Below are 14976 nucleotides of genomic sequence, written 5' to 3' on the forward strand. Positions count from 1 at the left end.
ATATGTTTCACAAAGCAAAAGAGTAGAGGTGACAATGTGCCATCCTGGGTAAGGCTTTCACTGAACACCAAACATGTTGAAATCAGAGAACATTGAACTAGAAGATATATGTATTAAAAATTGCCTTATAAAATAAACTGCATAAATCTAGATGTCCTTGAATAGAAAACTGAGCTGCAGATCCTTTTTTTTAGTCATGACTTGATTTCCACTCATCAACTATAAAGTGGAACCTCCACAGACTGAGGAAGTATAAAAAGGACAAAACAACCAAGAGGCAACAGGGGACTAAAGATCCACACCACACACACACACACACACACACACACACACACACACACACACACACACACATCCCTGCCTGACGGCAGCAATAAAGTCGGTGACTGAAAGGTCCACAAAGCTGTCTAGAAAAAAAGGCTATGAAAGCTTTCAAAATCTTCCTCTTCCTAATTGTAAAGAAATACAACTGTACGTTTTTTTTAAGCCTCAGAACCCCCCAGAGTTTGTAATTTTGTCACTTGTCTGCTGCTCTACTCGCGTCATTAGCAGTTTTTTTTAAAATCATAAAACCAAAAAGTATCTATATTCTTAGCAAGAATATGGAGTTAGCCAAAAGCTGTTTAAAAAAGGGGGAGAGGGCTCTTACTACCCCTCTGCACCAGCCTAAGAAGGAGGGCTGTGAACAGGCTGCAGCAGAGACAGAAAGAGCCAAGGAAAAAGGGAGTCCTCGTGATGACTATCATTTACCTGCCAATAATTATAGACTAGGCATTTCTCCTGTGCATTTCCTCTCTAAACAGCCCTGATGTGAGCACCACTGTCATCCACATTTTATATTTTGAGTAAACTGAAGCACAAAGGGTTGGAGAATCCTGCAATCTGAGAAGGAAAGAAAGCCTATGTAAGACCTTCTGCAGAGTTTTTCTAGTTGTTGTTGTTGTTGTTGTTGTTGTTGTTGTTGTTGTATTGACAACTGAACTATAATTCCTAACCATTTGGAGCATTGCAGAAGCTTTGGAGGATGTAATGTGGCAGGTGAAGCTGTTCATCTGTTGCAGGTAGTAAGCAGAGAAACAAAGGGGTGAGAGACTGGATCCCCCCCAAAGATCTGCTCCTGTAATTTACTTCCTCCAGCTATTTTTCATCTCCCCAAATTTCCAGAACTTTCCAAAATAGCATCACTGGGGGCTGGGAGACAGCTTTGCTGTTAAGAGTTCTTCTTTCTCTAACAGAGGACCAGACTCCAGTTCCCAGAACCCAAATGGAGTGGCTTACAACTGCTTGTAACTCCAACTCCAGGGGATCTGGTAACCTCTATGTCCTCCATAGGAACCCACACACGTGTGGCATGTATTCACACACACACACACACACACACACACACACACACACACACACACACATATAATTGCATCACTAGCTAGGGATCCAGCTCCCTAACACATGAGCTTTTGCAGAGTCCCAAAACACTTGATGTTCAAACCATAAAACAAGCAAGAGCTAAGAGCTATTAGAGGTGTTCTTCCTGGACCTGGCACCCCGAAAGCTGTGCTTGTGTGGCCTCTGGACATTTAGATTAAATGGGACTCTGAATATCTACCAAAAAGATCCTAAATTAAGTGTTGACCCAGCACCTTATATATGTTAAGCAAACTCCAGTTTGTTCCACAATGACGTGACATGGGAACAGACCTCCTTATAAACATGGTCCTCTTTCACAGTGTAGCCCACAGACAGGGCAGCAGGAATTCTGTCTGCTGGGATTTGGCCACAGAGCAATGGAATGACAATTACCAGAGACAGGATAGTAGGGAAAACATCGGGTGACATTTTGATCGCTCATAATTTGATATAAACTAGTTTAAGATTCAAACGAAATAAAAGGCAATAGTTTTGTGAACTCTCTGCCCACCCTCCATCACTTTTCTCCTTCCTGCTTTCTCTTTTACTGGAAAACAGTACCCACCTTTACCCCATCCCATGAACAGACAATGATGCATCTCGTCATCCAGTCTCCCCTAAGTTGTCAACCCCTAGATCCTATTTCTATCCATCCCCGCCATGAGTTGGTACAAGTTAAAGCTTTACGCCATCAGATCTCCCTCATGCCCTCTCTTGGTTTATAGCCCTACAATAAGACCCATCATCTCTCCTCCACTCAGTCCTGTCTGTCCGCTCCAATCCTATATTCTGAGCTTCTGGGAATAATGCCACATTGCCTCCTCCACACAGTTAAAGGATAGATGTTTTCTCTAATAAACACAAAGAAAGACGCTCCGACTCGGTTAATCAGAGCAAGAGAGGAACAAGATGACACGTTCTTGGGGGACTGAAAGAACAAAGTGAACAAATGGTCATATCAAGTGCAGGGAGGGTATGAAGAAGCAGATAGTCTGTGGGTGGAAAAACAAATTGGCTCAGCCTTTCCCAAGGACAGTTTGGTAAATGTATTTAATAGTGCACATTTTTTCAACATAACACCTCCACTTCATTACCAACTCTCCTAAAGAAACACTTGCATAGATACTTAAGGAAGCACGAAGGCTAAAGGAAGTGCACAGGTCACGCTGTCTATAATATTAGAACTCGTGGCCAACTGAAGTGCCAATCAACAGGTAATGAAATAGCACACAGAGGCTTAAACGTGACAAGGCAGATCTCCACACAGAATGAGAAAGGAAGTGGTCTGATGTAAAAACGAGATGAAGAAAACCAAAGGCGAAGGCTTTGTGTGGCATTAGTGGATTTTTTTTAAAAAAAGACATACACAAGAAAAAAGATGAGAAACAGCAAGGCACTATGCCTGGCATGGCCACTGTTTACAGAGCCCAGGGCAGGAAGAAGCTGAGAGGCTGCTGTCTGCCTTTACGGGTCACAGAACTGGTGGGGCGCTGTGGAGGAGGAGGGGTTCAGGACAGAAACTGATATGCCAAACGACAAGCAGCAGAGAGGGCCTGCCCTCTCCAGTGGACGTTCTTTACAAGAATCCTCTTTTGAAACCGTATCCCGCAGGGCTGGACAGATGGCTCAGCAGTTGAGAGCACTGGCTGCTCTCCCAGAGGACTCAAAGGCAGTCCCCAGAGCCCACATGATGGCTCACAACCACCTGTACCTGAAGCTTCCAAGGGTCCAAACCCTCCATGAACACCCACACACAAGCAGCATTCACTCACACAGACACATGTGCATACATGTAAACAAAATTTTAAGTGCATAGTGTGTACCAGTAAGATGTCCTAGTGAGTAAAAGCATTTACAGCACAAACTTGATGAGTTCAACCATGAGCTCACTCAGACAAGGGCGGGAGAGCAATCGTGTCCTCCGACCTCCACGTGCATGTCAGGGCACAGATGTCACTATCATAATAGCAAATAAATAGAAGTGTAAAATAAATGTACAGAATGTACAGGTTTTGTCCCAAGTTAAGTCTCTGTTTACTGGATGGTCATATAACAGGGCTTTGTGGGAAACAGAAAGAAATAACAAAAGCAATTAAGAGAGGTCAAATAATCAGGTTTATGCTGGTTATGAACAAGAAGCCTGCGTATCTCAAAGACCTTACAGTTTACAGCATCAATACTAGGGATACATTTTATAAAGTTACTCTCAACGAGGGGAAAAAAGAATCACACAATCATAACATATAAATGAGGCAACATTACAAATTATCTAGAATGAACCAACTAGTTATATGGATTGTGTCAGGGGAAGAGGCTAGGGCTTAGGATAAAATGGATAAGAGAATTTTGTTTCCCATTGTTTTATGCCCTGCTCCCCCCCACCCCAAGCCCATCGACTTATAAGGTCTATGCAATTTAAAATAAGTAAATAACAGGAAGGAAAATGAAAAGATGATTTTTTTTTTTGTTTTACTACTATGCCTGGCTTCAAGTCTGAAGCTGCTGAGGAGAAGGAGAGGCCTCAAGAGGGGGACTTCGGAAATAAGTACAGAGCAGAAGGCAAGGACGTTTCACTCTCCTACCGACTCGCTGCAGGATGTGGGAGACAACCACAGTGGAACCAAAACAGCTGATTCCACCAGCCCCAGACAAACACACCAGATCGTTCCCAAGGCCAGAGGTGAGCCACTCACAGAGCTGAGAGACCTCCCTGGCCTCAGTGCAGGGAACTCTCCTACTCACCAGTTGTCGCTGACGTTGTTGGGAGACTCCCAGCTTTGGACCCTTGGAAAAGAAAGCGAGAACAAAGTCCTCCTAAGTGTCTAGCCAGAAGTATAATAGTAAAGATGTCAGAGATGTCATGTGAGGCCCCTACACTCCATGAATTAAAGAGGGTACTACTCTCTCTCCTCCCTCTTCTCTCACCATCCTAGCTCCAAGCCATGGGAAGGAACCAACCACACACACACTGCCCTGATGTCAACATGCACAAGGTGGACACCATAGCACAAAATACTGGGGTCATCTCTGGACCACTTTTATTTAGCATTCGCATCTCTCCAGGCCAAGGTGGAAGGACAGATCCAGGCAATAAGTCCTACATACCTGTGGGTCTGAATAAGGCTCCATCTGCAGAGGTAGTCACTGTGCTTCTTTGAGAGTGTTTGGATGCAGAAAGTGTTTCTGATTCTAAAAAAGGAAAAAAAATTAAGCTGCTAAAAAAAATAATAGTAACTGTATCAACAGTGGATTGGGTGGTGAGATTCAGGACCATTTTTATTATCCTCTTTATTCTTACTCATGCATTTCCAGTTTTTCCTCAATAATTAAAGATGATTTCTAGAATTCAAAAATAAAATATACTAAAGTTAGGTGGTGGTGGTACATGTCTCTAATCCCAGAACTCAGGAGGCAGAGACAAGTGGTCTACAGAGCAAGTTCCAGGACAGCCAGGGTTACTCGGATAAACCCTGTCTCAAAAACAACAACGATGAATGATTATACATTTTGTTTTAAGATGCTTATTTTTTAAGACCGGGGAGATGGCTCAGGCAATATAAAGTGCTTGCCACTCAAGCACAAGGACCTGAGTTTGACCCCTGGTGCTCAGGTAAGAAGCTGGTCATGGTATCATGTGCCTGTAGCCTCAGCAGGGGAGACAGGAACAGGCAGATCCCTGGAGAATGCTTCCTGGGGGTTCCAGCTGAAACCATGAGCCCCAAGTTCAGTGAGACCATGTGTCAAGAAAACAAGTTGAATAGTGATTGAAGAACTCACTGAACCTCTACCGCTGACCTCTAAACACATACACACACATGAACACACACACATATACATATAAACACACATACACACATATAAAACACACATACACTCACACACACACACATATATAAAACACACATACACTCACACTCACACACAGAATGGTTGTTTTATAACTCAAAGGAACAACAAAAAATACACATACAAAATTTGATTAATTAAGAACCCAAGAATTTTAGTAGCTATTCAGACTATACAGAATTAACCAAATCAATATTGGAAAGCTGTTTGAATTATCCAGACCTTTTGGAGTCATCTGGATTGCTTGGAAAAGCAGTCGTGCTACCTCACAATGACTTTCTGACATTCTGACTTTATAATCAGAAGCATACAGGGAGCCTTAGCAAGCTTCCAAGCCCTGGAGGTCACTCAGCATGACAAGAAAAATTCAGAATAAAATAGAAAGAAGCTTAAAAAAAATAAAGATATAACTGATCTAAAGTCAAGAACTATATCTTATATTCTTTTTAAGAGGTTTTATTATCATATAATAGTGATAGAGATGAGTTTATTATATTCTGATACATAAATATAATAATGCATTTTTGTTATATTCATATTATCTTGCCTTGTCTCTTTCCCTATCTTGCTGATCCTATCCTCTTCTCAATCTCTGTCTCTCTGTCTCTCTATCTCTCTGTCTGTGTGTGTGTGTGTGTGTGTTGTGCGCATAACCACTCCACTGAATCAATTAGAGTTGTTTATAGAAACATGGATAATGGTTGTTTTCAGCAGCATGGGCAGCAGCTTACCAGAGACTACACTACTGAAGAAAGTGTCACTCCCCAGCAACCATGAGCTGCGAAGCAGTGGGCACCCTGAAAACCCTCCTCTCACAAATTTTAAGGCCACCAATTAGCCATCTTATTTCAACAAATCTCAAGCACTCAGAGATTTTTGTTCCCAAGAAGATAGGCCCAACTCTCAGTACAGTTTGACCCAGAATAACCTTCAACACCCAGATTCTGTAAGACTCCTCGAGGTCAGGCAGAGAACTCAAACTGCTGACTTTTCAAAAATATAAAGGAAAAGAAGCACACACACATGAGTGCACGTGCAGGTCACTGGGTTGCCCATTGTAGAAGAATTCTGTTTCAAGGAAAACACAACATGTGTAACGAGCCAAAAGGGAAATAATGGAAAATTCTCACCTGCAGTGATGGCAGACCCTTCTGTGAAGATCTCAGGGGCTGAAAAACTTGTGGTTTCCTGTGAGAACAAGCCGGGTGGAGTTGAGGGGCACATCATTTCTGTTGTAGCGAGGACAGTGGTGGCCAGTGTTTGGGGTGGAGATGTTGTGGTTGTGAGGTCAGGTGTGGTCATGACTGTTGTTGGGAGGAGCTCTGTGGTAGTGGGCACGTAAGGCGTGGTGGTGGGCACGTAAGGCGTGGTGGTGGGCAGAGAAGTTGTTGTTGTTGGCCTTGTGGTTGTCGTGGCTGTAACCAAGAGAAGACGCATGGGGCACCAAGTAGAGATGGGGGATAGGAAACACCACAAACACATCCTAAATCTTTCTCTTTGTGTTGACCTCTCTTGGTCCATTGGCCTGGACCATTCACTACAACTGAGTTTCTTGTCTGCTTTTCTGTCACTGCTGGTTTATTTCATACTCTGGCTACAGAAATCTTATAAAATCACAAATCTAATTATGCCCATATCCTGCTTAAAACTCATCTGACGTCTTCCTTGACTATCAAATAAAACAAACAAACAAACAAACAAACAAACAAAAAACCCTCATCCCTGCTCATTGCCTTGCAAGACTCAACCTGCCCTTCTGTCTTTCCAATCACATGCTGCTGGAAGAGACCTGTCTCACTTTCCTCAGCCAACTGTCCTTTCTGTATTTCTTACACTATATTATGACCTTCCGGCTGCAACAAAATCTGCACCTGCCTTACCTCATTCTCATTCTGACTGCTAGCCCTCTTCAGTCGACTTAACTCTCAGATCTCAACTAAAAGTTCTCTTCTGTGTAGGAGAAGTCTTCTGTGTCATATGATCTAATATTTGGACATCAAGGCATCTACTGTATTTTTTTAAAATATATTTTATTAATTTATTCATATTACATCTCAATTGTTATCCTATCCCTTGTATCCTCCCATTCCTCCCTCCCTCCCATTTTCCCCTTACTCCCCTCCCCTAAGACTGTAACTGAGGGAGCCCTCCTCCCCCTATATGCTCATAGGGTATCAAGTCTCTTCTTGGTAGCCTGCTATCCTTCCTCTGAGTGCCACCAGGCCTCCCCATCCAGGGGACGTGGTCAAATATGGGGCACCAGAGTTCGTGTGAAAGTCAGACCCCACTCTCCACTCAACTGTGAAGAGCGTCCTATCCATTGGCTAGATCTGGATAGGGGTTTGAAGTTTACTGCACATATTGTCCCCACCATATAAACAAACTGAAAATTAAAAAACCACATGATCATCTCCTTAGATGCAGAGAAAGCATTTGATAAAATACAACACCCATTCATGTTTAAAGTTTTGGAGGGATCAGAAATACAAGGCACATACCTCAACATAACTAAGGCTATATACAGCAAGCCAATAGCCAAAATCAAATTAAATGGTGAGATACTCAAGGAAATTCCTCTAAAATACTGTATTTTTATAACTGCACATTAATTTTTTTTGTTTAATGTCTGCTTCTCCCACCAAACTGTCAGCACCACAAGGAAAAGCAGCCTTTTCCCTCCCTCCTCTTCCTCTCTACTCCCCTCCCCTAGTCCTCAGAGAGGGGGAGCCCTCTTCCCCTACTAATCGACCCCAGTCTCTCAAGTCTCATGAGGGCTGCCTGTATCCTCTTCCTCTGTGGCATGGTAAAGCACCCTGCCAGGGGGAAATGATCAAAGTGCAGGCAGCAAAGCCCATGGCAGGGACAGCCCCTGCTCCCCCTAATAGGAGACCCAGATGGAGACCAAGTTGCCTATTGGCTATGAGCACAGGGACTCTTCTGGAAGTGTGTGGGACTAGAAGTACCAGAGGTGACAGGAGCTCCACAAGGAGACCAACAGAACCAACAAATCTGGGCCCAGTGGAAACTGATGCACTAACCAAGGACCATGCATGGAGACCCAGCTTTTATCCTGTTTATTCTGCTCTCTTTCATGAATCTGATACCTATCATAGTGTCTGGTAGTGTACACATGAACCAATACATAAAAGTGAGCCCAGAGTCACTGACCATACCCACAGTGTCTTTTTCCTTGGAGGCCTGAGGCAGGAGGATCTCCAATTCAAGGTCAGCCTAGGCTACATAGTGAGACTCCATCTCAAAAATGAATAAAGTACACTCTAAGTATGCAACTTCCGGTGAGAATGTAGACTTTGCTATATGTTGATTGATTTGTGCCAACCTCTCCTACTTCATTAATATAGGTCTTGGATTCATTAGCCACAGTTTATGGCTTTTACACTCCAAGACATGACAAAATCCTATAGCCTTTAATGAAGCAGAAGGCTACCATTTGTTCCACTCAATTTGGAACCAATCTTGTAAACTAGTAACTAGTTAAGGGACCATGAGGGAATGGAGATAACTCCTGTTGGACTTAGTTAACTTGAATAAACTTCTCTTTCCTCTTCTTTGATATCACAAAGTTTCTGTAAGAGTAAAAGATGCAAATATGCACAAGAGCACACTAACTAAAAGCATCCAGTTCCAACTTTAGAACATGTGAGAGCCATCTGAGCAGCCTAAGTACACAGTCATTCCAGACCCAGCCTTCCAAGGCACAAATAGGTCAGGCCCAGGACCCGAGAGTCTCCTAGGAAATGATGATACAGGGACAAAGCCCAGTGCCATCTAAGAAGCCCTGGCTGAGATGAGTCCTAAGGGTGCTTATTGTTTACACACTTCAGCCATAAGCTCCATGTGGCCTGGTCTACACAGCCCCAATCTTTAGGAGCCCCTTCACATCTCAAATTTTACCCAAAGCACCTGATAGGAATAAAAAGAAGGGATCCAGCATGAGAACTGCCAGAGGCGGCGCCCGGTGCCATGCCCTTCTCCCTCTGCCAGGAATCACAGATCATTTGCCTGTAGGCCAACACTGATCCATTATTATTTGGAAATCAGTTAATATGCAAAATAAAATATCAGTATGGCTTACATAAAACTTGGGAGGCCCAAAACCACTGAGCCAAATTTCTGCAAAGTGAGGAAGAGCCTCCAGATAAATAGTGCCTTCCATCTTCAGTCCGACTCTCCCATCCATCACCTGAATCCCACCACTCTTTCTGCAGCTGTTCTGGCTATAACTACAAGGTAGGATGCCCTGGCCACCCTACGCAGCTCACCATTTGAAGTCCAGCTTTCCCACCCATCACTCGAGTAAGCTCAGCTTCTTCACCAACACCTGCTGAATGAGTCTACCACAAACCACGGAACACTTTCACAGAGTTGACACCCACCCTCTCCTCACCTCTCCTCAGCTCCAGGCGCACAGTCTTCTTGACATCATTGAACCAGCCAGGCACCTCTATACGGCAGCAGTACACCCCACTGTCACCTTGATTGGTGTTTGAGATGGTCAAGGACACATCCCCCAACAAGATATTCCCGTGAAGGGTGTATTTTTTCGACTTGCGGGAGATGACTCTTCTTCCATCCGTGTGGAGAAGCTCGTCGTTGCACTTGGACTTAGGACATGCCCCTTTGCCCCAGCACATGCTGTTGCGGCTCTGGGACCAGGATGAGTACAAACAAGGCAAAGTCACTGACTTGCCCAAACTCCCTATTACTTGGTCCTCTGAGGCAGCTGGTGCTACGGGAGAAAGTGAGAAAGCTGTTATGCAGATGAAAATCTCTAGAATACACTGCACATTTTGTGCATATATAGAGGCTTCCAGAAAGATGAGGGAGAGGCCTTAGTTTCTTTAGCACACGTGCTGGCATGCCTTTCTGTGCTGCTGAGATCAGAGTCCCCAGGATTCCATCCCAAAATTGGTGACAGGTCATATCAAATCTCTAAACGCCTCTCCACAGCAAGACCTTTTTATTTTTATTTTATTTATTTTATTTTTATACTTATTTGTTATTTTGGTTTTTTTGAGACAGGGTTTCTCTGTGTACCCTTGACTGTCCTGGGCTTGCTTTGTAGACCAGGCTGGTCTCGAACTCACAGCGATCCACCTGCCTCTGCCTCCCAAGTGCTGGGATTAAAGGCATGCACCACCGCCGCCCGGCAGCAAGACCCTTTTTAAATGCTCCTATCTGGAGTGCCATTCAGTAAATTAGCTCTCAGATGAAGAGGCCAGACTCTTTAGGTCACATATTTCATGTAAAGCCACCCAAAACCTTTGCCTCCCCACCCCGCCTCCATGTCTCACTAAATGGATATTGGGGGCTGCTGATTTGAATGTCTCAAATGGGTTACCCAGCCCAGACAGCACTCTGACAGGAAAGAAAACTCCTGAGGCAGATTCCATTAATCTAATTCCATATTCAGATGTGGAGGTGGGAATTGCTCACTCCGGGTCATCTATTTGCTCAGATAATACCAAGTTAGGAAGAGTTTGTGGACATCACTTCTTGACTCTGTTTTGTTGTTGTTGTTGTTGTTGTTTTGGTTTTTGTTTTGTTTTTTTGTTTGTTTGTTTGTTTGTTTTTTATGTATTGGAGCATGTGTGCACATGTGTACGTGAAAGAGCTGTATACACACTTAGTGAGTGTGTGATGATCAGAGGACATTTGAGAATTAGTTCTTTCCTTCCACCTTCTCACTGGTTCTGGGCATTGAGGTCTTCAGGGTTTAGAGCAGCGGTGGAATTACAGAACAATTTTAAAGAGAAAAGGTTAGGAACAGCAAGATGGCTCAGCAGGGAACGATGCATGCTGGAGACCAGTGGTTCTCAGCCTTCCTCATGCTGCGGCACTTTAATGCAGCTCCTCGTGTTTTGGTGATCCCCAACCATATAATTACTTCATTGCTACTTCACAACTATAACTTTGCTACTTGCTGTTATGAGTCATAATGTAAATATCTTTGCTTTATGATTGTATTTTGGGGGTCACAACCCGAAACTTGAGAACCGCTGCTCTAAACCCTGAAGACCTCAGTTCAATGCCCAGAACCAGTGCGAAGGTGGAAGGAAAGAACTAATTCTCAAATGTCCTCTGATCATCACACACTCACTAAGTGTGTATACAGCTCTTTCACGCACACATGTGCACACATGCTCCAATACATTAAAAAAAAAAAAGGGTCAAGAAGTGATGTCCACAAACTCTTCCTAACTTGGTATTATCTGAGCAAATAGATGACCCGGAGTGAGCAATTCCCACCTCCACATCTGAATATGGAATTAGATTAATGGACACCTTTAATCATAGCACTTGGGAGGCAAAGACAGGGGGTATCTCTGTGAGTTTAAGGCCAGCCTGATCTACAAATCAAGGTTCCAGGACAACCAGGGCCACACACAGAGAGAACCCCTTCATTTGTTTTTATTTCATGGGAGTGAGCATTTTGCTTGTTTGTATGTGTGCCTGGTGGTATGGCAGCCAGAAGATGGTACCAGATCCCCTGGAACTGAAGTTATAAATGACTATAAGCTGCCATATAGGTGCTGTGAACCAAACCCAGGGCCTCTGGAAAAACAGCAAAGGCTCTGAACCACTGAGTCATCTCTCTAGACCTTACTTTTTACTCTTAATGGACAAATCATTATATATATATATATATATATGTATATATATATATATGTTTATGGGGTCTAATATGATGTTCTGAACTATGTTCATAGAAAAGAATCGTCAAGCTTAGTTAGCTTTACTATCTTACTAAGGCATTGTTTTGGGATGAGATGTTAAAATGACTTAGAAAGTTGGAAATACGCACTGTCGTTCTGATTATGTATCTTTTGTGAAGTGGATAAACAAAACTATTGCGTCTTCTCATGGACTCTGATGCAGCACATACCTAGAAAGTATTTGCTGAGGTAGACAGCAAGCTCCTGGCACCCGTGCCTCCATGATGGAAGGAAAGGATTGGAACTGGCCATAAAGGTTGGGATTTAAGCTTCCTGGCATTTTTATCTTTTCACCCAAAAGTTTCTATATTACTCACCTAATTAAAAATCACTATAAAAAAAAAAGGAAGCAAGAAGCTTGGTGTGGCAGAAAAATTACCACTAGAGTAAGACTATAAACGTCACTCTAAAGGCCAGTGTGCGTTTTGGGATTCTTGGAGGAAAGCCACACTCTTCACTATGCAAGGCACAGAGAATAGCACTTGCCACAAAAGGAGTTCTAAGTTTCATATGCCAAGAAACATCATGAATCCCAAAAGGTTTCAGAATGAGGAACCATACATATTAGATGGAGAAACAGAACAAGAAGTTTTCTTTCAGTTATGAAAGTACTGGGGAGAAAAAAAAAATTACAACAACCCGGTCAGTTTGTCATCTACAATTATCCAAAAGTAATACAACCTTTCTGCTGTTGCCAGGCCGTCCCTTCTCTCTATCCAAACCTCAGCTTTGCCAGGGTGATGATGTGTTGGACCATCTCTCTGACACATCTACTTTTCGTCTTTGAAAAGTGGGCAGCCAAAAAAAAAAAAAAAAAGAAAAGAAAAGTGGGCAGCCACTCTCTTCTAAATTGACCATTTAAGTAAAGACACATTAAAAATAAATAAATAAACCAGGCATTGTGGGACACGCTTGCAATTCCTACGGTCAGTAGGCCTGAAAGCTGGAGGCAGCCCCCTTGCTGACTACCCAGACTCTATGGAAAGCTTAATGTAGCCCTGCTACCCAGCAAGACTCTACAACAAAGCCAAACACAGTGAAATGGGTAAACAGAGAGGTCAATTCAGCAGGTGCTGACTCCTTGAAGCAGGGTTGGAGAAGCCCATTGAATCCCTGTCCTGGCACAGATGGGACACGCGGACATAAATTCCAGCAACTTTTTCTGTAATTTCACTATGTAACAACAATCCCACCTGGACCAAGCCTGTTATTCCAGCATTCAGAAGGGTAGGTACCAAGTTGAAGCCCAATCTGGATTACATTGCTAGACACTGTCTCAATAAATATAAGTAATCAAGCAAACAAACGCTCAGCTAAAATTCAAAGAGAAGCTGTGGACAGAAGAGTGGCTGCTTTTGATCCAGGAATTACTGTATTTTTTGGAACATAAGACACTTTCCCCCAACCAAAAGGGGGGGGGGGTAAATTAGGGTATGCCTTATGGTCCGATTGCTGTTTTATACTGTTTTTCTGCTGTAAAAACTGGGTGCGTCTTATGATCTGAAAAATACGGTACTTCTGGAATATCTATGTACTCATGACATCAAGTGCCAAGATACAGGAGATGAAGCCGTCCTTGTCCACCTTCTGGGAGATACAGAGTGTCTGGAGATAGAGGGAGTAGAAAAAGCACTTAGTACGGCAACAAGCTCTCTAACACAGGAACTCCAGAGATATGCAGAAACCCCTAAAGCACCCTGTAAAATAGAATAGGAAAAGCTTGAGTTTCCTGGGCACCTGGGCTGACTGCCTCTATTCAAGAATGAAAGAGAGGGAGAGGCAGAATGATAGGAGATATTCACAATGCCAGTGTCAGTGACTGCAAGGGTTACAGCCCTGAGTAGAGTGGTGGCTGTGAGCCTTGGAGTGTCCATTCAAACTGACTATTCATCTGTGTCAGTCAAAACCTGAAGACAACACACCAAGGAGAACACCCCCCTTAGCTAGGCACAGTGACACATGCCTGTAATGCCAACACTCAGGGGGCTGAAGCAGGACTGCAGGACTGACTTCCAAGCAGCCTGGGCTACAAGTGAGATCCTGTCTCAAAGAAACAAAAACACACACTGGGCATGGTGGGGAAAAGGCTTTAATCCCAGCATTTTGAAGGCAGAGACAGGTAGATCTCTGTGAGTTTGAGGTCAGCCTGGTCTACACAGTAAGTTCCAGAACAGCCAGAGCTGCATAATAGAGAGACCTTGTCTCACAATATTCAAACAGTGGGAAAACAAAGAAAAAAATGAGAGAGAAACAGAACATATCCCTAACAAAACAACATGAAATAAAAAAAAACAAACAAACAAAACAAGTAACGTCTCCTGGAAACAAAGGGAACAAATCCCCTGCCTCTTGCTTTGCAGCGCCTGCAGATGAACTTTCTCACAACTGGCCATTTGACATCTCGTGTCTATGTCTTTGCTTAGGTTAGAAATAAAGGTTAATAAAACTGTTTATTTCACCCCCAGAACAACCAAACCAGTCTCTAGAAAACTCCCCGTGTGACAAGACAAAAAAGAAATTCTATAGAACCTCAGTACCCTAAAGTCTGCCCTGCAAAGGGGCCCAGAATGGAAGCATCCAGAACACTTACTCAGATAAAGCCACCAGAGCTCCGTCATCAGCCAGAGAAGGAGAAGCCCCTTGGACATTTTGACAGGAGTCCGTGTGTCTATCAGAACCCATGCTTATATCACAATTCCTGCTGACGGGGTGGGACACGGGACTTTCACTTCCCTTTCTGCCCCAGAATCTTCCCGTTCCCTCATTCTGAATGACCTCCCTCAATCTGGGATGTGTGATCAAATGTGCTGAGCATTTTTTCTCATGGTGGCCAGTGCGTGTGTGCAAATGTATGTCGTGGCAGTGTGGAGGCCAATGTGCCTCTCTGTCCTTTGTCCCCGATTTGTGCCTGAGCATGTGTGTGTGTGTGTGTGTGTGTGTGTGTGTGTGTGTGTGTGTGTGTGTGTGTGTGTGAACTGTAAAGAAGCCA

The 14976-nt window shown here is 43.5% G+C and overlaps 1 protein-coding gene across 1 annotated transcript in view; it reads right to left on the reverse strand.

Annotated features, from left to right (window-relative positions):
- Window positions 1-14688, reverse strand: part of LOC311586445 (T-cell immunoglobulin and mucin domain-containing protein 4-like) — a 30957-nt gene extending 16269 nt beyond the window's left edge. The window contains exons 1-5 of the mRNA XM_084762444.1: window positions 14578-14688; window positions 9659-10000; window positions 6381-6665; window positions 4510-4593; window positions 4147-4188 (exon numbers count right to left, since the gene is read on the reverse strand). Of these exons, the coding sequence (XP_084618570.1) occupies window positions 4147-4188; window positions 4510-4593; window positions 6381-6665; window positions 9659-10000; window positions 14578-14635 (811 nt within the window). The 5' untranslated portion in view covers window positions 14636-14688. The remainder of the gene's footprint in view (window positions 1-4146; window positions 4189-4509; window positions 4594-6380; window positions 6666-9658; window positions 10001-14577) is intronic.
- Between the last annotated feature and the right edge of the window lie 288 nt (window positions 14689-14976).

Source organism: Acomys minous (assembly GCF_964271855.1).
Source record: "Acomys minous genome assembly, chromosome: 16".
Classification (NCBI taxonomy): Eukaryota; Metazoa; Chordata; class Mammalia; order Rodentia; family Muridae; genus Acomys; species Acomys minous.